Source organism: Dipodomys spectabilis, unplaced genomic scaffold, assembly GCF_019054845.1.
Source record: "Dipodomys spectabilis isolate Male_0828 unplaced genomic scaffold, ASM1905484v1 ptg000004l, whole genome shotgun sequence".
Taxonomy (NCBI): Eukaryota; Metazoa; Chordata; class Mammalia; order Rodentia; family Heteromyidae; genus Dipodomys; species Dipodomys spectabilis.
In genome coordinates, this window is record NW_024870681.1 from 7,682,552 (window position 1) to 7,706,125 (window position 23,574).

The following is a 23,574-nucleotide window of genomic DNA, read 5'->3' on the forward strand; positions in this document are numbered from 1 at the left end:
AGGGCCTTGGTGCTGTCCTTGAGCCTCTTTGTGCTCAAGGCTATCACTTGAGCCACAGCATCACTTTTGGTTTTTAAGTGGTTAATTGGAAATAAGAGTCTCACAGGGACTTTTCTGTTTTGGCTGGCTTCAAATCATGATCCTCAGATCTTGGCCTCCTGAGTAGCTAGGATTACAGGCATCAGCCACCAGCTCCTGGTTGATTATTAATTTTATTTATTTACTTATTTATTTATTTTTGTCAATCATGGGGCTTGAACTCTGGGCCTAGGTGCTGTCCCTGCGCTCTTCAGCTCAAGGCGAGTGCTCTACCACTTGAGCTACAACACCACTTCTGGTTTTCTAGTGGTTTATTGGAGATAGGAGTCTCACCTTTCCTGCCAGTGCTGGCTTTGAACTGCGATCCTCAGATCTCAGCCTCCTGAGTAGCTAGGATTACAGACGTGAGCTACTGGCGCCTGCTGATTATTAATTTTTAATTTTCATATTTATTCCTCTCAGGTTTAATTTTTTGTTAGTGCCATCTGCTGCAGTATGACTGAAATGTAGAATCAGCAGTTCCTATAAAATATGGAAAAGCCATTAAGCTGATGAGACTTTTCTACATTAAAACCATTTTTTTATTATGGAAATATTCAAGGGCTCATCTAAGTAGGGATAATAATAATGTACTTCTTTGTTGTAGTTGGCTGTGGGGTTTGAACTCAGGGCTTAGGTGCTGTCCATGAGCTCTGTTACTCAATGTTCTCCCACTTTGAGCCACAGTACCATTTCCAGTTTCCTGGTTGTTAATTGGAGATAAGAGTTTCATGGACCTTCCTGCCTGAGCTGGTTTTGGACTGGGATCTCAGATCTCAGCCTCCTGAGTAGCCAGGATTACAGGCATGAGCTGCCTGTGCCTGGCTAATAAGATACTTTAATAGAATAAAGAGTCAGTCTGTTTACTAGCCATATAATCTTAGGGTAAGTTATTAACCTTTCTGTGCCTCTTTTTCATCAGCAATTCAAAGGTAATATCAGTATTACATTACTGTACAAGTATTCCATAGCTACCACTCAGAAGAGGTATTCCTTAATTTTTTAACTTACAAAAACTTTATCAGTAACAGTATAAACACACTAAAGTTTAGAAAGCAAACACGCACATTTACATTATCCTGCTAATTATCTTATTTTGCTGTTTCCTCATTTTTGTTTTTCCTCTGAGAATACTTTTCTATAGGTACATAGTATGTACAGGTACCATTGTAGGTCTAAACATCTATTCATCCTTACAATAAACATATATAGTAGGTTGATTGTATGCTCATTTTACTGATGACAAACTGAGGCACAGAAAGATTAGTAACTTACCTAAGATTATATGGCTAGAAGACTGACTCTTTATTCTATGACATTCAGAATTTAGCTCCTGAATCTGTACCCATAGCCTTTGTACTATTTTGCCTCATAATTATAGTATGCATGCAATTTTATGTGATAATGCACCATGAGTATTTTTAAATGCTGTTTCTAGTCTTCATAGCTATCACTTTATAAGTCTTCCCAGAATACTAACAGTGGCAGCACTATCCAATTTATTTCTCTGTGAAAAAGTTGGCTTTTTTTTTTTTTTTCATGCTGGACCTCAGGCTTGAACTCAGGGCCTGAGTGCTATCTCTGAGCTTCTTTGTCTCAAGGCTAGTGCTCCACCACTTTGAGCCACAGCTCCATTTCTGGCCTTTTCTGTGTAGTTTATTGGAGATAAGAGTTTCATGGCCTGGGCTGGCTTCAAACCATGATCCTTAGATCTCAGCTCAGCCTCCTGAGTAGCTAGGATTACAGGTATGAGCCACTAGCACCTGGCTCAAAAAAGTTTTTTATCAAGACATTTTCTTTACTTGCTTGTTTGTTTATGACAGACTTCATACTCCTTATGCAGTCCAGGCACACCTGGAAGTTATATCCCTCTTGCCTCTGCCTTCTGAGCTCTAGAATTGGAAGCATGCTTCACCATGCCTAGCCTAGCATTTATTGTTTTAACTTTGTATTTTCAAATAATATTGACCCTTTAGAGGTAGTATAGAGAGTTTTCTTCCTTCACCAAGTTTCCTCAACCTGCATATAGATATGTAAACATGTTCTCTACCATTGGACTATACCTCCAACCCCAGCTTCCTGTTTTACATCTTATATAATCATAATTATCAAAACTAAGAAGTTAAAATTGTTAGAAATCTATTAAAAGTACAGACTTCTGGGGTGGATTTCACTAAGTTTTTGTTTCTGTTTTTGAGCTAGTCCTGGGGCTTGAACTCAGGGCCTGGGTACTGTCCTTTTGTGCTCAATGCTAGAGGTTTACCACTTTGAACCACAATGCCATTTACAGGTTTGTTTGTTTTTTTCATAATTTATTGGAATCCTAGCTACTCAGGAGGCTGAGATATAAGGATCATGGTTCAAAGCCAGCCCCGGCAGGAAAGTCCGTGAGACTCTTATCTCCAATAAACCACTAGAAAACCCGAAGTGGCACTGTGACTCAAGCAGTAGAGTGCTCGCCTTGAGCTGAATAGCTGAGGGATAGAGCCCAAGCCCATAGTTCAAGCCCCACGACTGACCAACCCCCCCCCCCCCAAAAAAAAAAAAAAAAGAGTCTCACAGGCTGCCCTGCCCAAGCTGGCTTTGAATCATGATCCTCAGATCTCAGCCACCTGAGTAGCTAGGCTACTCTTTTTTTTTTTGTTGTTGTTGGTCATGGGGCTTGAACTCTGGGCCTGGACGCTGTCCCTCAGCTCTTCAGCTCAAGGCGAGCGCTCTACCACTTGAGCTACAGCGCCACTTCCAGTTTTCTGGTGGTTTATTGGAGATAGGAGTCTCACGGTCTTTCTTGCCCGGGCTGGCTTTGAACCTCGATCCTCAGATCTCAGCCTCCTGAGTAGCTAGGATTACAGGCGTGAGCCACCAGCGCCCGGCTTTAGGCTACTCTTAGCTCACTAGTTTTTCTAGTAATTCATTTCTTTTTTCCTGCTTCAGGATCCAATCCATGAAACCATGTTGTATTTAGGGGGTTAGTGACATTTATATTTGTGATATAATCAATACCCGTCTTCACTGCAATTAAAGGCAGTGACACTATTCTGAAATATACTCCCTTAATTGATCTAGTAAAAACATACTGCTTTTTTTTCTGCGAACTTCAAAAAATAAGCAATCACAGGACTGGAGGCATGGCTCAAGTGGTGGTATATTTGCCTAGCAAGCATGAAGCCTTGAATTCAATCCCCAGTACTGCCAATAATAATAATAATAATAATAATAATTGGGAGCAAATATTTCCTCACAGACAAAATTAAGAAAACCTGTAAGTTTGGTAGATGTTGGACATAGAGATCTACTTACTTAAACATACAGAGTTTTCCCTTTTCTCTCCATTTAAGAAAATTACATGTGCATTTATGAGTAATGTATCTCCACGTTGTACAACTAATATGCACTAATAAAAATGTGGAATGATAAGAAGTCTTGGCAGTATATTATTTATTACCAGATAAATTCTCTACATGAAGGTCTTAGAAATTAGAGAAGAGAGACAACATTTTAGGCTGGGGTAAGCTTTATTGAAGAAATGGAATTTGAATAAAACTTTTGGAATAGATAAGATTTAGACAGGTCGAGAGGAGAGAAAAGGGGCAAACTGTAAAAGTTAATAGATTTCTGTCAGACACTTGATAGCTCATGCCTGTAATCCTAGCTACTTAGGAGGCTGAGATCTGAGTATTGCAGTTTGAAGGCAAGACAGTCTATGAGACTCTTTATCTACAATTAACTACCAAAAAAATCTGGAAGTGGAGCTGTGACTCTAGTGGTAAGCACTAGCCTTGAATTTAAAAAAGCAACAAAATTCGGGGATAATACCCAAGCCCTGAGTTCAAGCCCCAGGACTGGCACCAAAAGAAAAAAAAAAAGTTAATAGATTTCTCTTTTCAATAGTTATCAAACTCATCAGATTTCTTTTTCTTTTTGTTTTCTTTTCTTTTCTTTTTGTTTTTTTTTGCTGGTCATAGGGGCTGAACTCTGGGCCTGGGTACTGTCCCTCAACTCAAGGCTAGTGCCCTACCACATGAGCCACAGTACCACTTCCAGCTTTTTCTGCTTATGTGGTGCTGAGGAATCGAACCCAGGGCCTCATGCATGCAAGGCAAGCACTCTACCACTGAGCCACCTTCCCAGCCCACTCATGAGATTTCTTAATATTGCATATAGGGACACAGAAGCTCAATAAGATTAAATAGCATACTCATGGCCACAAAACTAATAAGTGATGGATTCATCTAAGTTTGGTTGCCTCCCAGAGCCCATGTTTGCCACATATGCCTATTGTTTGATTAGTAATGAAACTCAGATTTTTAATGTAAATCAAGTCACAAATGCATTCTTGTATATTTGTCCATTGTGGTAACTCAAATGAATCTCTTCCAGTAAGGAATCTTACTGTATTAAAACTGGGATAACATATTTCATTTTGTAATGGTGCTTTTGAAGGTGGCAGGGGGGCAAGGAGAAGTCAGTCAGGAACACACTTTGAAGAGAGAATAGTGTGTTCTTGGTGATGTTGTGTTGACACCTAATTAGAAGTCAATATTGTGAGCATAATGACCTGGCCAATTGCTGAACTGACTGTCCAAGTGACACAGAGTCCCCAGGTACTAACAAAATGTAAGAGTATTATTTGCTTGTCTAGTGCCACATAGTCACAATGTTTACATTAGCATGCAAATTCTAACATAGATTCTTTAGGGCTTGTATCAAAGCTGCTTCTAACCTAGGTGGCTAAGGTTAATATAGCATAAAATTTGGTGTAAAACCTAATCTTCCTAACTACAAATGCATTTAGAAGAAAGCAGTCAGGAAACAGCTTTTCTTTCCTAAAAACAAAAGAACATTTCGACTGGGGAAGCATGTGAGAAGGCAGATAAAATATTTCTTCCCACACATGTGTTATATTAACTAGCTTCTCAAGAACTACAACCAAAATTATCCTGATATTTGAGGTTTCTCTGTGCTATTTTTTAGATGATACATTTCTCCTTCCCTTATCTGTCTTTAATGAACAGAGTAATACCTTATCTCAGAAAGTGATTGGATTTTTTTCTTGTGTGTTATATCCATTTTGATTTGTGTTTGGCCAATGGTATGATGTATCAAATAGCTTATATTTATCTGTGTGTGTGTGTTTGTGTGTGTGTGTGTGTGTGTGTGTGTGTGTGTGTGAGTGTGTGTGTATGTTTCTTAATTCAGAGTATCACAAATAGCCATGTGGAAAGCTTCAACCAGCCTATTATAGTGGATGTGCAATTGGATTGAGGAATGTGTACTCAGAGCTTATGATCACTGGCCGGGTTTAGTCTGGGTGATGCATGTGGCTTTCCAGGGATGCTGCTATTTACATCTGTTAATGGCCCTTCTTGATGGCTGGTTCCCCAATGAGGTGATATGCAGCAGCCTGGGGATGAGGGGCCAAGGCTGCAGATGTGACTGGGCTCCATTAGGCAACACCAGGAATGCTCATCTGGTAGGCTTTGTGTTTGGGCATGAGTGGTGAGGGTAGAGAGGAAAGAAAGAGAAGGGGAGAGAAAGAATGGGAAGCATTACTTATCCAGGTATATAGCACCTAGACAGGCTGATATGAAAAACTGCAGCTGTAACTGGGGTGTAAGTGGATAGAAAAGAAATGAGACTACCAAAAACACATAGAAGGATTAACCAGTTCTCATATAGAAGGGGATTAAAAAGGTCATGAAGGTTTGGGAAGAGACATGTCACCTCTGCCTTTTAAGTCTATATTCTTTATTTGTGTGGCTAGTCAGATGTTGCTGAACAGAGAGCAGAAATTTACATATATCATAGTGAAGCAAGAGATTAGTTCTGTTGCAGTCTTTGTTTTTTTTCTGGTGCTGGGAGAAAGCAGCAAGAGATGCTCAAAAGGATAGAGTGTTGAGTAGTATTAAATCCTTGCAGAAATGGAAGATACCTGGAGTAAACCAGTAAGGAATGCTTTTTATTATTCCTACCAAATACTAGAGGATAAGAATGAGAAAACTCATATAGTCCATGAGAGGTGCTACTCTTTCTATACAACTTTATGTTAAAGGTTTCTTGGAAAGAATCTCAGGAAAGCTGGAATAGTGCCTTAGTATATAGGTTAATGAAATGGGAATTCTGGATGTAGTCACTATTAAGGCATTCATTCACACAGTACATTTATGCTGTTGGTATTATTGGATATTGTTTTTGTTTTTAACCATCTTCTTGGAGTAAGCTCAAAGACAGGAGTAAGCTCAAAGACAAAATTAAGGCAGGTCTTTGGAATACATACTAAACCAGCTGTTCTCAGCATTGTTTTGTTTTTTTTTTTTACATTTTTAACAGTACAGAAGACTGTTTTTCTAGTTTCCAGTAGAAAACATGGCTCTTAGCAGTGAATATCTTTACATGAAGGATGTGTCTAGCTACAGTGACATATCAAGGAACCTGGGAAATTTTTTGCATGTAAGAAACTTGCATTCATTTATTTGTATTTTTATAGATTGGCATGGTAGCTTGGAAAATGACCCTTAAAAGTCCTGAGTATCCAGAAGGCCGGGATATAATTGTTATTGGCAATGATATCACATACCGAATTGGGTCCTTTGGGCCCCAGGAGGACTTGCTGTTTCTCAGAGCTTCTGAACTTGCCAGGGCAGAAGGAATCCCACGCATCTATGTAGCAGCCAATAGTGGAGCAAGAATTGGATTGGCAGAAGAAATTCGTCATATGTTCCATGTGGCCTGGGTAGATCCAGAGGATCCTTACAAGGTACAGACTAAGAAGAGATAAAATACTGTATGATTATGAGTATGTGTATATATGTATAGAGGTAGAAGAAAAGAGATTTGAGTTCAAAGCATTTATAGCAAAAACAAAACATAAATAATTATAAAAATTCCTTAAAACAACAGGTTAGTGCAAATTGCTTGTCAGTATGTTCATCTGGGTTTCCCTCCAGCCTTAAAACAGATGGCTGTTTGTTTGGTTGAACATTAGATGACATGATAGGAATGCATTTGGCATGACATGTAAATCGAAAATGTATATCTTTAAACATATATCCCTAGCTGCTTCTCCAACCTAAAAGCATTCTCTAAAGATATTGCTTCTCCTGTTGCCTTCCCAAGTAGTGAATGTTTTCTCTTTCTCTTGTACTACTGAACCTAGAGAGGGCATGTTATCTTCTTTCATCCTCATTCCCATTTCCAGACACTTTCTTCTCCCTTTTCCCTGAAAAAAATCCCATCTTTAAGGGATAGGAGGGGAAAAACAAAGGAAGAGGTAACAATGCTTGATAGGCAAGGTACTCATTACCTTACTCATGTAACTGTAACCCCTCTGTATAGTAGCTTTACAATAAAAAAATATATACCAAAATAAATCCTATCTTTGAATTTCATGCCATCAGACTGCCATACTATAGAGTTTCCTCACCCTTCAGTTACAACCTCTCATTCTTGTATCTTTTAGTTTCTGGCACATTATCTCTAATCCATTACTACTAGTCATGTGACAGCTTATAAAAGATACCTCCCAGAATCTAGCTTTTTGGATCTTGACTTCCTCTATCCTTTACTGGTCCTATCCAACATCTAACTCAGCCTCTCCTTTCCCATAATCTCAATTTCAAGAATGCCTTTCGTTTCCTCTCCTTTATCTTCTTCCTAGCTGACAGTTTTTCCAAATCAGCAGTCCTGCAACTACTGATCCTATCACTGTTTTCTGAGTTTCACTTCCTTCTTACATTCTCATTTCAATCTTTCCTAGTTTAAATTACAAGGTTAACATTATAATCACATACTTTGCACCCTTTTTGTATCTTCAACATTTTGCTTCTCTCTTCATTCTGCTCTTGCAAAATCTGTTAAAATCCATCTGTCTACTCCATGAATACACCTGTGTGGTTCTGTTGATTGATCTTATTCAAGTTTTTGAAACTCCTGCATAATAGTTTTACGTCTTTTCTCCCTAAGCCTTCACTGTCTTCTTCCTCTCATAGTACTCTTAACTGATTGTAGACTTTGCTTCACAGTTAACTCAGAAGCAGAAACAATTAGAACAGATTGTTCACAAGCTTCCATGTGTCTTCCTCTGTACTTTTACAAGAGTTGTTTGGATGAGAGATCCCAGTTCCTATCTAAGGCCATTCTTCTTCTTATACATTGATCTTCTCCTTCCTTGCAATTAAGGGTGTAGATCAATACTTCTGCCCTCTTCTTTTTCTTTTTTCTCCTCCCGCCCCCCTCTGGGTCAGTGGTAGGGTTTGAACTCAGGGCCTGGGTGCTGTCCCTGAGCACTTGTGCTCAAGGCTAGCACTCTACCACTTTGAGTCACAGCACCACTTCCAATTTCTGGTGGCTAATTGAAGATAAGAGTCTCAACAGGCTTTTCTACCCAGGCTCACTTTGAACCTCAATCCTCTCAGCCTCCTGAATAGCTAGGATTGTAGGCATGAGCCACCAGCATCCCTGACTTGCTCTTTTCTTCTTTGATCACTTTTTTCCCTCTCTCTACTGGAATTGCCCTTTAATATACACACACATATCCCTTTAGTTAGGATTCCTACACTGTTTTATTTGTTTCCTTAAAACAAAATTTAAAAAGTTCTCTTCCCAGGCACCAGTGGCTCATATCTATCATCCTAGCTACTCAGGCAGGAGGCAGAGATCTGAGGATCATGGGTCAAAACCAGCCCAGGCAGTGAAATCCATGAGTTTGTTTTTGGTTTTTGTTTTGGTTTTGGTTAGTCATGGGGTTTGAACTCTGGGCCTGGGCACTGTCCCTCACCTTTTCAGCTCAAGGCTAGTGCTCTACCACTTGAGCCACAGTGTCACTTCTGGTTTTCTGGTGGCTTATTGGAGATAAGAGTGTGCCTGTGCTGGCTTTGAACCAAGATCCTTAGATCCCAGCCTCCTGAGTAGCTAGGATTACAGGTGTGAGCCACTGATGGCCAATCCATGAGATTTTCATCTTCAATAAACCACAGAATGAAAATTTAAAAAAAAAAGATTCAACAATGGAGCTGTGACTCAAGTGGTAAAGTGTTAGCCTTGAGTACAAAAGCTCAGGAACAGCACCCAGGCCCCAAGTATAACATTCAAGACTACCCACCCCCAGAAAGAGTTCTCTCTTCTTGCTGTCTCCAAACAGTCTTATTTCTTCTAGAACACACTTAAGAGTCACTTGTACCCTCATCATTTCAGTATAGATGCTTTCATCAAGGCTGCCAGAGATTCCAGGTTGCTAAATTCCACAGTGAATTCTCAATCCTTAACTATTTGATAATTCACCAGTATTTGGCAGAGTTGGTCACTCCTTTATTGTTGAAATACTTTCTTCTCTTGGCTTTCAGAACCCCTCTATCTGTCTGCCTGTCTGCCTGCCTGCCTCCTTTCCTTCCTTCTTTCCTTTCTTTCTTTCGTTCTTTTGTTCTTTTGTTCTTCCTTTCTCTTACTTCCTCTTTTTTTTTTTTTGGGGGGTCCGGTCGTGGGACTTGAACTCTGGGCCTGGGCGCTGTCCCTCAGCTCTTCAGCTCAAGGCTAGCACTCTACCACTTGAGCCACAGCACCACTTACGGCTTTTTTTTTTTTTTTTTTTGCTTATGTGGTGCTGAGGAATCGAACCCAGGGCCTCATGCATGCAAGGCAAGCGCTCTACCACTGAGCCACCTTTCCAGCCCTACATCCTCTTTTTTCTTTCTCTTTCTCTTTTTTCTCTCTTCCTCCCCCTTTTCTCCCCTCCCCCACTTTTTTTTTTTTTTTGTCAGTCATTAGGCTTGAATTCTGGGCCTAGGTGCTGTCCCTGAGCTCTTCAGCTCAAGGTGAGCGCTCTACCACTTGAGCTACAGTCCTACTTCTGGTTTTCTGGTGGTTTATTGGAGATAAGAGTCTCATAGACTTTACTGCTCAGGCTTGGCTTTGAACCACGATCCTCAGATCTTAGCCTCCTGGGTAGCTAGGGTTATAGGCGTGAGCCACCAGCACCCACTTCTTTATTTTTTAAATTTGTCTGCCTTCATGGCTTTTCTTCCTTAGCTTCTTTTGTTGTCTTTCACATCTTTACATACAGGATTCTTTCAAGCTATGGCAGAAATAGTTTGTTTTAGCTCCCATATTGTTTATATAAGAATATACATTTGTCAGAAGTTATCAAATTATACCACATGGTTGGATACACTGGTGTAAGCCTATCATCCTAGCTACTCAAGAGGCTGATGTTGGAAGATCACCAGTTCAAGGTCAGCCTGGGCAATATACAACAAGATTGTCTCAAAGTCCCCCAAAAGTTTAAACTTAAAATTGATGGATTTTATTGAATATAAGTTATAGTTGAGTAGCATTTATTTTAAAAGTATATGGAAATGGGATAATGACTACTGACAGGGATAGGTTTCTTTGATGAGTAATGAGAGTATTCTGGAATTAGTTGTGATGGTTGCACAATACCCAAATATTGTAAAAACTACTGAGTTGTACAGATGTACCACATGTTAATTACATATGCTATGGAACTCTTATTTTGTATGTGAGTATATATGTATGTAAACAAATCAATTATCAAATATTAGTATAATTTTAATCGAAGTAGAAATTTGGTACTTGTTAAAAAAAGGAACAAAGTGCTAAGCACATTGGTTATTAATTAGCACTAGATAACCTTCTGATTTCCATATTGAATCTCCTAGATTTGTGAGTGTCTCAGTTATTCATACAATTCTTTCTTGAATTTCACATAAATAGCATTAATAGAACTATCCCTAAAGATTCAAAAATGATTCTGTAACACTGTTGAAAATGAAATAAATTGAATATAGATGGGGTTGTAGCCACAAAGTATCTTGGTTCAGGGCATTCCGTGATTTGATTGGGGAGAAGGCATGGTACTTCTGTGTCTGTGCTAGTATCTTGTTAGACATTAACTCCAAGAAATGATGTGGCAGTTGAAGGCTAGCTATAGAATAAGCTTATTTTTTATTTATACCTTGCTTTGTCTTCTGGTTATGTGACAATGGAAAATAATGGGTTAAAAATTATTTGTGCCTCACAGGGCTACAAATATTTGTATCTGACCCCTCAAGATTACAAGAGAGTCAGTGCTCTCAATTCTGTCCACTGTGAACATGTAGAGGATGAAGGAGAATCCAGGTAGGTATCTATATGTCAGAATAATTTGGCTTTGACAAAAGAAAAGATGTGGTCATTTTCTATAATGTCCTGCTGGTTGAAAAGATTATTTGTTACATAATCTGGGTGTCTTAGAATTTTGACTCAGGTCTACCACTTATTAGCTGAAGGACTTTGTTGTTGCTAGAAATTTTAAAATTATATTTACAATACTTAGTCATTTTAGATAAATGGAAGCATATAAACAATTATGAAGAAAAAATTAAGACCCACAATTCTATCCTGAAGCCACTGTTATGAATTTGTTATATTCAGTCTTTCTACATGCATACCTTTTCTTCTACGTAGTTGGGATTAAATACTTGTTTCCTTTAAATTTGTTATTTTTACTAAATTTTTTTTACAGAAACTTCTTACATTCTTAAATATTATTAGAGACTTGAAAGTTTAATGGTTATATAGTATCTCTTAATGAATATACAATATTTGAACATTCAGGCTATTTCTGATTTTTCATTGTTATATCTTTGGGATGAACATTCTCTTTTTATTTATTTTTTTTCGGTCGGTCATGGGGCCTGAACTCTGGGCCTGAGTGCTGTCCCTGAGCTCTTCAGCTCAAGATGAGCACTCTACCATGTGAGCCACAGCACCACTTCTGGCTTTTTCTGCTTATGTGGTTCTGAGGAATCAAACCCAGGGCCTCATGCATGCAAGGCAAGCAGTCTACCACTGAGCCACCTAATGAACATTTTTTTTTTTTTTTTTTTTGGGTTGGTCGTGGGTCTTGAACTCTGGGGCTTGGGCGCTGTCCTTGCACTCTTCAGCTCAAGGCAAGCATTCTACCTGTTGAGCCACAGCGCCACTTCCGGTTTTCTAGTGGTTAATTTGAGATAAGAGTCTCACAGACTTTCCTGCCCAGGCTGGCTTTGAACCGCGATCCTCAGATCTCAGGCTCCTGAGTAGCTAGGATTACTGGCGCCCAGCATGAACATTCTTTCATATAAACTTTTATAAAAATCTCTGATTATTCCCTTTAGGTCAGTTTCTGGAAGTGTAATCATAGATCAAAAAAATCCCATTTTTGCTGAGCCCCAGTGTCTCACACCTATAATCCTACTCAGGAGGCTGAGATCTGAGGATCACGGTTCAAAGCCAGCATGGGCAGAAAAGTCTGTAAGACTCTTATCTCCAATAAACCACCAGAAACTGGAGTGGCACTGTGGCTCAAGTGGTAGAGTAGTCCCCTTGAGCTGAATAGCTCAGGCACAGAGCCCAGGCCCAGAGTTCAAGACCCCCAACTGACCAAAAAAAAAAAATCTATTTTTAACGTTAAAAAAATTCAAATCACTCTCAAATATAGATCATAATCTATATTTCTAATCAGTATGTAGTGGTGCTTATTTTCTCTCCTTTAATTTTTCTCTGTTCTTGCCAAGACTGGTTATTGTCAATTAATAAAGTAGGATAAAAACAGCAATTGTTATTTTAACTTGTATTTTTGATTACTGATGAAGCTGAACATTTTTATAATCTGTCTACAAGCACTTTTTAGAATGCTAATTACTCCAATACTATTTATTGAATAATTCATATGTGCCTCTTTTTTTTTTTATCTATTCTTGGGCAAATGCCACACTGTTTAAATATACTGTATGGGGAAATTTTTCTTACATGCTTTACTAGCTGTGTGTATGTGTCTGTGTGTTTGTGTGTGTCTGGGTGTCTTGGAGCTTGGAATCAGCCTCTGGCTGCAGTCCCTGAGATTTTTTCCTCAAGTCTAGCACTCTACCATTTGCACCACAGCTCTACTTCTGGCTTTTTGATGGTTAATTGGAAGTAAGAGTCTTGGTGACTTTACTGCTTGGGCTGGCTTTGAACCTTGATCTACAGATATCAGCCTCCTGAGTGTGAGCAATTGGCCCCTGGTGGGGGTTTTTTAGCCCTTTTTTCAGAGCTTTTTGTTGTTTTGTTGATTGTGGTAATGGTGGTCAAATTTCTTTGTATTATCCTAGTCTCTAATTTTTGCCAGCACTTAATAGCCTAAAAGATACTACCTATTGTTACTGTTAATATTAAGTAGTTAAATATAAACAGTTCCGTAAATCCTTATGTCCTGGGGCTGGGAAAGTGGCTCAGTGGTAGAGCGCTTGCCTTGCATGCAAGAGGCTCTGGGTTCGATTCCTAAGCACCACATAAGCAAAAAGAAAAAAGCCGGAAGTGACGCTGTGGCTCAAGTGGTAGAGCGCTGGCCTTGAGCTGAAGATCTGAGGGACAGTGCTCAGGCCCAGAGTTCAGGCCCCACGACTGGACCCAAAAAAAAATCCTTATGTCCTAAAATAATCATTTGAATAAAATGATAGACATGAGTTTAGATTGTATTTCTTTTGTGTGTACTCATTGACATGCATGTGCTGCATGCCCACTGGCCCTTGGGCTGAGTTTTTTTTTGCTCAAGGTTAGTGTTCTACCACTTAGGCCACAGTTCTACTTACAACTTTTTGGTGATTAATTGGAGATAAGTGTTTCTCCCAGGCTTTCCTGCCTGGGCTAGATTTGAACCAGTGCCCTTGTAATATTTTTTTCTTAAATAACTACAATTACTAAAGAATGAGATATTAATGCTGTATGACACATAAAACTTGGAATCAGCTGGGACATTACTACTCTTGTTTCTTGTTCTTCGTTGATTTTTGTGTAAAGTCTGCCATTTTTCCTCAGAAAGTATATCAGATCTGGCTTTGTCAAGATAGAACATTTTCAAAAAGAATATAGCATTATCCAGTGTTTTACTAGTCACTAACCTGGGGTCTAGTGTGTGTCTCAAAAGTTAAAACTGCCTTGCCATACTCCAAGGGTGTGCTGAGATGCTTGGGACCCTGTGAGTATGGGATTTTTGCCAAGCTTTTTGAGTTTATTTCTAAATATTTTGCTTTTTTAAAAAATTGGTATAGAAATTTCCCCCCTTTATGTATTTTTATAATTCTGAATTACTGGGAGTGGGGAGGTATTTCCAAATATAATTTTGTATATTGCTTTTGTTATAAAATAAGTTCTTTTTCTTTTCTTTCTTCTCTGAAAGTTGACATCAAATAGACTAGGGCCTTAGCACAAGGCTGAGCTCATAGTAATGAATCAGAATAACTTAATTGTAATAAATGATATTCAAGTTTTTTTTATAACATTAAAATTTAGTACTTCTTTAAAGAATTACAGATTTAACAAAAAAGCGATTTGAGTGCTTTTTCACATAGTAAGGCAGGAGAAAAGACTGCTTAACAAGTCCTAACCAAATGTGAAGAAATAGGCAAGCGTTCTGAGGTAAAGATCTCTTTTACAGAGAAAGCTGTTTGGGCTCAAGAGTATTTGTCATTGTATATCATGTGGGGCTTAAAAAGGAACACATTATCACCTCCCCAAATTAATGTGGATCATTAACCCTTTAAGGAAGATTAGCTTTATAACATAACTCTTAGAATCTAAGGTCTACTAGAACAAAGGGAAGAATTGAGGTATTGCTACATATTGTTGGAGACTGAAAGTAGGAAGCTAGGGTAATCTGGGAAGCAGAGATGCAAAGACACAGGCCAATAGCAAGGGCAAATAAATGACTAAAGAAGGGAGTAGAAAAAGTGGGGAATAGTTTAAGAGCTACTGTGGGATACTTATCATTTGAGTTTATAAAACTTTACCCAGTGCCATGTCTTCTGGTACACATGGAACAACAAATACTATATGTCTATCTCTGCTTCCAACTTTGTATTTTTCCATTCTTTTATTATTTGCATTGCCCATCTCCCATGTCCCATTATCAGCTATCATTCCTATCCCCTGCCAGGAAGACAGATGAGTGACTCCTAGTAGATCCACAAAATGCTGTCTGGACAACTTGGTCAGCATTTTACTTCCACACACTTTCCACTTGCTCTTTTAGAGAACTATAACGAGGAACCCTTATGCATAAAGTTGGTATATCTTAATGGGAATACACTACTTTGACTTTCCTCTTCTATTTTATCTTAGAAAAGGAGAGTATTTTGACTTGAGAAACTTGACTGAGCTTTTCACTACCTCAGTCTTTGGATTTTTTTTAATTTTATTTTTGGTATGGATCCTGGGATTTGAATTCAGGACCTGGACGCTGAGCTGTTTTTGCTCAGGCTAGTGCTCTTACCACTTGAGTCACAGATTCACTTCCAGCTTTTTGGTGGTTAATAGGAGATAAGAGTTTCATGGACTTTCCTGCTCCAGCTGACTTCAAACTGCAATCTTCAGATCTCAGCCTCTTAAGTAGCTATGGTTACAGGTGTGATCCACTGGTGGCTGGGCTTATTTTAGGTTTAAAAAAAAATTGTCTAAGGCTGGGAAGGTGGCTTAGTGGTAGAGTACTTGCCTTGCATGCATGAATTCCTGGGTTTGATTTCTCATTACAACATACACAGAAAAAGCCGGAAGCTCAAGTGGTAGAGCACTAGCTTTGAGCAAAAGAAGCTAAGGGATGGTGCTCAGGCCCTGAGTTCAAGCCTTAGGACTGGCCAAAAAAAAAAGTCTAAAATTGTCAATTTAGTGGCTATTGCTTATTGTTACATACATTGGCCCCACTTTTAAGCTGGGAAAGTGGCTCTGTGGTAGAGTGCCTGCCTTGCATGCATGAGGTCCTGAGTTTAATTCGTCAGTACCACATAAGCAGAAAAAGCTGAAAGTGGCTCTGTGACTCAAGTGGTAGAGTGCTAGCCTTGAGCTGAAGAGCTGAGAGATAACGCCCAGGCCCAGAGTTCAGGCCCCACGACTGGCAAAAAAAAGAGAAAAAAAAGAAACTGGCTCAAGAAAGCATGAAAAGGTATCTATGTGCCAAGCTGTCTCATTGCTTTAACTCCCATGTCAATGAAGAGGATGATACTTTTATACCCATTTTACAAAAGTTAACTCTGATTACCAGAGTCACACTACTATTAGTATCAGAGCAAGGATTTTAAACCTTCCTGCTTAATTTTAGGTTTTATTTTATCTGCTGTACTATATTGTTTCCAGGTATAATAGAAAAAAAGCTAAGAAAGAAAGACATGAATGAAGAACAAATAGGAAGAACATAAAGCCCTCATGTTGAATATAAATTTTTCAAATGAGTTCTATAGCCTTTTAGTAGTGATTATTGTTGTGGTTACCATTGTTGCTGCTGCTAAGATATAGGTTTCACTCAGGCCCTCCTGGGCATGCTTATTGTTCAGCTGGTGCTCTACCACTTGAGCCAGCTCTGATTGTTCTTTTAATGGATTATTGTTAACTATGTTTAACCTTTATTATTTTGCATGGCTGTTTGCAATAGATACAAGATAACAGATATTATTGGGAAAGAAGAGGGACTTGGAGCAGAGAACCTTCGAGGCTCTGGAATGATTGCTGGAGAATCCTCATTGGCCTATGATGAGATTATTACCATCAGCCTGGTAAATCCTCCTAGAATATTGTTGGATCTTCTTTCCCCTTCCTCTTCCTTTTCCCCTTGTTTCCTTCCCCTCCCTGCCTTAATTCAGGGCTGTGGATTGAACCCAGACCCTCATGTTTGCTAGGCAAGTGCTTTCTACCCTGAGCTACACCTTAGCTCCTACAATGCAAAAATTTTTAAAGAGCTATGTGACTAGGTTTGCTTCTTCCCTCATTCAATGCTATTCAGTCTCAAATGATAACATTTCTTGAAATTGTATCATTGTATATGTATAATTATGTCATTATCGGGTACAATGAGAAGATAGGTAATTCAGTAATATAAACTACTACATTTTCCAAATAAACCTAGGTTTGTATTGGCCTTTAGTTTCACTTATTACTTAGTAGTCTACCACAGACTTAACAGCTTGAATTTCTTCTCTTTGTAGTATGTTCTTTGCTCTTGCCATTACTAGAGATGCTAGGCATCTGTGAAATAGAAAAGTAAAGGGTTTTGATCCTTTGAGTGTCTAATATTCAGATTAAGAAATGAATAATTTTGTCTCTTCTTTGACCAGGAGATTGTATTTTTTTGTTAATAAAAACAGATGCATTTGTTTTTAAGGTTACATGTCGGGCCATTGGGATCGGGGCTTACCTTGTCCGGCTGGGACAAAGAACCATCCAGGTTGAGAATTCTCACTTAATTCTGACAGGAGCTGGTGCTCTCAACAAAGTAAGTTTCTACGATTTGAGTAACGTGTGTAAATGTATTTCAAATAAAGATTAGAATATTTTCTTAATTTAAGGTCCTATCTAGAGGGAAGCCATTCAATCCATGCTTTTCTTCATCTGTCTTCTTCTCTTGCCTATCATCTTTAGTCATTGACTTGCTTGCCTTTGTATTCATTCTGTCAGTCATTCATTTCACTTCACTCGACAAATACTGAGTACCTACTGTGTGCCAGGCACTGTTCCACATCCTGTACATACATTAGTGCACAAACTATATAAAAATCCCTGCTCTAAAGAGCTCACATTCTCAGAAAAACTGAGACTTAACTGAATGCTTTTGTTTTACCCCACACCCTTCCTTTTTCTGACCTGTGAATAAAGAATGTAAGGAGATCTATTCTCATGGAGCTGTCTCAGATGTACAACCTGAATTACATACTAGGTGTTGAAGATATGTATATTTTAATGTTTTGAGAAATCTATGAGTAGACCTCTAAAAAAGGACACTTACTGGGAAAGAGTATGATATAGACATCATCCCTTCTAAAGTTTTATGCCTTTTTAATCCAAGCTATTCTAAAAGGAGAAAAAAAGATGGGTCTTCTTTTTGGGGAAGGTGGTATTGGTATTTGAACTCAGAGCCTTGCTCTTGCTATGCAGGTACTCTCCCCTAGCCCTAAAAGAGAAAAAATGGAGAGTGAAGTTGCTGCTAATATGACTGAAACAGACCAAGAAAACTACATATACAAAGGATAATGCAGTCCTTAGTTCTTTGGAAGCATAGGAAATTTATTTTCTTTCTAAAGCCAGAATTATATAATGGAATAATCTGGGGCTGAATGCCATTGTGCAACTTATATCACCTTTTAGCCCCTCAGCTATCAACAGGGAATAATAATGTATACCTTCAAGTAAATTTAGGATGTTCAAATGAAACTAAGTAGCTAGAGGCATGACTTAGCAGTAAAGTGCCTGCCTAGCAAGCAAAAGGCCCTGAATTCAAAGCCCATTACTTCTAAGAGCAACAATAAAAGACATAAAAGTGGGCTGGGAATGTGGCCTAATGTTAGAATGCTTGCTTAGTGTACATGAAGCCCTGGGTTCGATTCCCCAGTACCACATACACAGAAAATGCCAAAAGTGCCACTGTGGCTCAAGTGGTAGAGCACTAGCCTTGAGCTGAATAGTTCAAGGACAGCGCCCAGGCCCAGAGTTCAAGCCCTAGATCGACAAAAAAATATAAATAAAAAATAAAAGTGCCTAGTACTTCACATTTAACAGTCCCCTCCTCCTCTCACGCATTGTTCCACAAATGAGGCTATAGAGTTATCCACATTTTAAATTGTATTGCATATTGTGTTTATGAGACTTGTCAGGAACTTTTTATCAAGCCCTGATTTTCAAGCAGAAGGACAGGAACTAACTGTCCTATCACATCATTCCTACTTAGAAGAAGTTGATAATTTTGTTAGCTCAATTAGCTTTGGGAATATCAGAAATTAGAGGAATTATTAGATGTCATGAGTTTGTTCTCTGCCTTCATAGGAACTCTGTATAATTCTCTGGATTTGTTTTTTTTTTCTTCAAGGGAAAACGGAGTAATGATAAGAATAACATTTGGCTGTCTTCTTCCTCTTCCTCCTCTTCCTCCTCCTCCTCTTCTTCTGCTTCTTCTTCTCCTTCTCCTTCTCCTCCTCCTCCTCCTTCTCTTCCTCTTCCTCCTCTTCTTCTTCTTCTTTTTAAATAAAGAGAATAGCCTAGAAATAAATATTTAAAACTGCACTCCTGAACATTATTGCAGTGAGAGACACTGCTGAGAATCTTCATTATTTAAGTTGTTCTTTTGAGTAGGGTGAGATATTGATGTAATTTAGTTTTAAACATCATTATCTATGAGGGTAGAATTTGAAAATATTTACTGCTTTATTTACATGGTATCTTTTAACATGAACACAGCTAATTCTAAAATGTATTTTATAAGCCAGGTGCCAGTGGTTCATGCTTGTAATCCTAGCTACTCAGGAGGCTGAGATCTGAGGATCACAGTTCAAAGCCACCCTGAGCAGGAAAAGTCTGTGAGACTCTTATCTCCAATAAACCACTCAGAAAACCAGAAGTGGTGCTGTGGCTCAAGTGGTAGAGCGCTAGCCTTGAACTGAAGAGCTGAGGGACAGTGCCCAGGCCCAGAGTTCAAGCCCTATAACCAACAAAATAAATAAAATGTATCTTGTTATATATACATATGATGCTCTATTTCAAAAATCAAAGTTAAGGTTATTTGTTTGGTTGGCTTTTGGGTTTTTTGAGGGGGAAGTTTGTTACTTTAGAATTTATTTCATTTTGTTTTGCCTGAAAACTTGCCAGTTGAATTTCATTTGTGCCATGAAGAAAATGCTAAGGATTTCTTTTTTAAAATCTGGTGGAGTCTTGTTTATGGTTCGCCTGTAATCCTAGCTACCCAAGAGGCTGAGATCTGAAAAATGAGGCTTGAAGCCAGCATGGGCAGACAACTCTGAAAGACTTTTTTCTAATTAACCAGCAAAAAAAGGCTGTGACTAGAGGTGTGGCTCAGTGGTAGAGCACCAACCTGAGGAGAGCATAAGGTCCTGAGTTCAAGCCCTAGTACCAGCACAAAAATAAAATCCGGTTGAATTGATCAAATTCAGTATATTTACCTTCCTAGCCTGTATAGCTACTAAAAGGAAAAACATAGTTACAGAGGGCAAGACAAGTAAAGCTATTATTGTAACTTACAAAACAATGCTCATTTCAAGAAGGACATAATCATTTTTAGTGAGAGTTATCATTTGTAGAGGCTACCTAATCTTGCTCTAGTTCACTATCTACACGTCAGCATCTCGTAAGAAGAGTCATGTTGCTGCAAGACTCTGGATTTCATGCAAATTCATTAAGAATGTTCTATCAGCCTCTTTGCTTATCAGGCATGCGAAAGGAAACAGAGCTACCGCACTCAGAGTGCTTCCTCTGACCTTCTCCATGTGCATACTCTTGTCTTTGTGTGTCCTGATGATTTTTTAGTCTCTTGTTAGCCTTTCGTTCTCTAGATCTCTTTCTGTCTTGCTTATTCTGGGTGTGAGCAAGACACTCCAGGTGCATGTCTCTCTCTGTGTGAGCACTGATCTCTTTGTTACTGTGTCTTGCTCATGGAGCTGTGACTATGCTCCTCCCTGAGTGCACACAGATGAGAAAGTCTTTGTGTGTTTGAAATACTGTAGAGATTCCTTTTTAAGCCTTTGCCATTTTGCTTCTAGTATGTGTGTACCTGTGTAAAGTAGAAATATAAGTGGTATATGAAAGCTTACATATAGTCTGAGACTGTAAACATTTGACCCACCCACGTTTTTGAGCCTTCATCTTTTATGTTAAACATTGGGGTGAAGAATAAGAAGGGGGTTCACAGAGGTTGCTTGGGGGAAAAAAAGATCTTGTGTGTGCAAGTGCCGATCCCGTTGACCCCTTTGAAAATTGAAATAATGATAATGCGCGTCTCCTGACTGCATCAAAGTATCAGCACATCAAAAGCCAGGAGGCATGAAATGCAAATGATAAAGTGAAAGCAGATGGATTGTGCATGATCGCCTGATGCCCAATGAATTTTAAAAGGTGCTGGTTTGCAAGTGGGGGGTGGGGGTATGAGGGTGGGAGGATTGAAATAAACACGTTATCCTTGCAATTTTTTTTGTTCTTGACGCTCACTCCTGACAATATTTTTTCACACTCGAATGAGCACCCACTCCATCTCTCTCTCTCTTTCTCTTTCTCTCTCTCTCTCTTCCTGCCTCTGTCCTCTCTCTCTCTCTCTCTCTCTCTCTCTCTCTCTCCTCTTCAACGCCTGCCCCCCCCCCCTCCATCCCACCTCTTACACGTCTCAGGTCATGTCACTGCAGCTCCGGTGGAAATAATAAGATATAAACCACGAGGTTGTTATTTGCATAGAAATAGCATGGAGCCCCAGGCAGCAAGAGAGAAGGACACAGGGATCATTTGTCTAAAATTTTAATGAAAACTTTTGCTGAGGCAGAGATTTTTTTTTGAAAACTTTTTTCCTCCTTGCTTTTCTCCAACCTTTCTAACCCCCTCCAACCCATCACTGATTGAACTTAACATGGTTGGATATGAAGAAGGGTTGGCAACTCCACATAGCATACTCACATAATGCAGCAACATGTAAATTGTTTGTTCCTGTAATAGATATAAAACTGAGGAGAGACACATTCCCAGTTAATACATTGCATGTGTGCATCAAGCTTTTATAGCTGTTTTTCATCTCGGCACACACATGATTTTAGTGATCTGTTTTTAATTAGTTTATAATTTCCTATGTTTTGCTTTCAGAGACACTTTTAAGATGATTTCTTGTATTTTTGGGAGGTGGGTGGGTGGGAAGGGTTGGTTTTTTTGTTGTTTTTTAGATAATAGTAACAGGAATATAAGATAAAATGTTGCAGCTGCTGCTTTTCATGTTCTGTGGTTTTACAGTCCATGTTTTATTCTTCAGCAGCATCCTTTGCTACTTGTCCTTTTGTTCCAAAATTGGAAAATGCTTTCCACTTGCGATCTGAGTATTTCTATTCTTCTTTTGTACCTATGTTATTTTGTTGCCTGCAGTTATTTTGTAAGATTCAAAATATTACTAAGTTGAGGAAAGAGACAGTTTCTGGACTTTCTTGACTGTTGTGGTATGGATTTGACATTTGAACTAAAAGCAATGGATTTTTTTTATTGGAGGCAGTCCAATTTGAATCTCAAAATCAAAAACATCTGTCTGGGTTTTTGCTGTCTTTGGGAAAGACAGCAAAATTTGAATCTCAAAATCAAGAACATCTGTCTGGGTTTTTGCTGTCTTTGGGAAAGGCAGTGGTTTTAGGACCATTTTATGAATGGAAAGACTGAAGCAGAATTAGCTGAAACCGAGACTAAATTAGAGTCAGAACATGAATATATTTCCCTAAGTTTTATTACAGAAGGAGTTCTACTTAGTACCCACAAGGCCTACAAAAATATGGTGATCTGTTCACTTTCTTTTCTTTCATTTTTTAATCCATATGTCATGAGTGTAATGACATAAATAAGGTATTTCTAAGCACTTGCCATTCCATACTCTAAAGGTAATAAGTAGGTCATGGTTTCCTAACTCTGGGAATTATAAATGAAAGCGTCTCAGAATGCCTTGCTGAATGGTAAGATAGACCTAATAGATGTGGCTGACTGATTCTGTGAAGGGAGTTAGGTAGGCTTGGCAAAGGCAGTAGTACTTGGAGTATTAATAAGACAGACCCTTAAGTTGCCAAGATGATTTGCAGAGTTACAAAGTCCTGAGTCAGAGTCCCTCGTGGATATTTGTAGTAACATTAAACATCAGCACCACTGCTACCACCACAGCTCCTCTCAGCTTCTGTTTCATATGTTTTAACATGGTATCAAGTAGCTGCTATGCTTCTGGATGGTAACTGCTTGAAGGAGGTATGACATCTGTAATGCTTGCAATGTGTGGGTTATAGATTCACTCAGGAGATCATGAGGTTTCCTTATGGCAAACAGGTTAGAGCTTCCACTTCTTTTTTAAGGGGAAAAAAAATCTATAAACTCATTTCCTTTAATGAGATCAGGCACTTATTTCCACTGAAGCTGCTAGGGAAAAAAAATGATAGGTGTGGCTAGGGCTCTTTGTGGGCTAATTCTGCTAATCTTGCTTTTGAGACTTGGTATAAGTAGTTCACATCCTTCTCAGTTTCCATGTAGAAATTTATATGTAGTTGTGCAACATAAAACATGAAGTTGTCACATTTGACTCTATTGAGCACAGTACCACAGTTCCTTCCAGATAGGGACTTTTCTCTTGTACCAAAGGTGACACAATACAGTTCCCATGCTTATCCGTGACACTGTGACAGAATGTGAGAAGACTTGGGGTTCAAGGAGGAAAGAGTTAATTTAGTTCTCATTGTAGGGCATATATCATTGTCACCTTCATATAACTTGAAGAGGTGAAAAAGCTCAGGCTCTAGAACCAAGCTGCCTAGGTTTAATTCCTAGTTCTCCCACCTCCTAGTTGTATGACCTTGAGAAATTTACTTAACCTCTGTGGGCTACAATTTTATTAACTGTAAAATTGGAGGCGATTATAGTACCTATCTAGTAAGGTCATTGTGGGGATTAAAGGACTTAGTACAGGAAAACACAGACACTGTTGTAATCTTC

General features: G+C 38.8%; 1 protein-coding gene across 3 annotated transcripts in view; it reads left to right on the forward strand.

The window, feature by feature from the left end:
* Positions 1-23,574, forward strand: part of Acaca (acetyl-CoA carboxylase alpha) — a 298,410-nt gene that overhangs the window by 216,051 nt on the left and 58,785 nt on the right. For all 3 annotated transcript variants that reach the window (XM_042690979.1, XM_042690996.1, XM_042690985.1), the window contains 4 exons: positions 6,566-6,835; positions 11,114-11,211; positions 16,517-16,637; positions 17,243-17,353. In XM_042690979.1, coding sequence (XP_042546913.1) covers positions 6,566-6,835; positions 11,114-11,211; positions 16,517-16,637; positions 17,243-17,353 — 600 coding nt within the window. The remainder of the gene's footprint in view (positions 1-6,565; positions 6,836-11,113; positions 11,212-16,516; positions 16,638-17,242; positions 17,354-23,574) is intronic.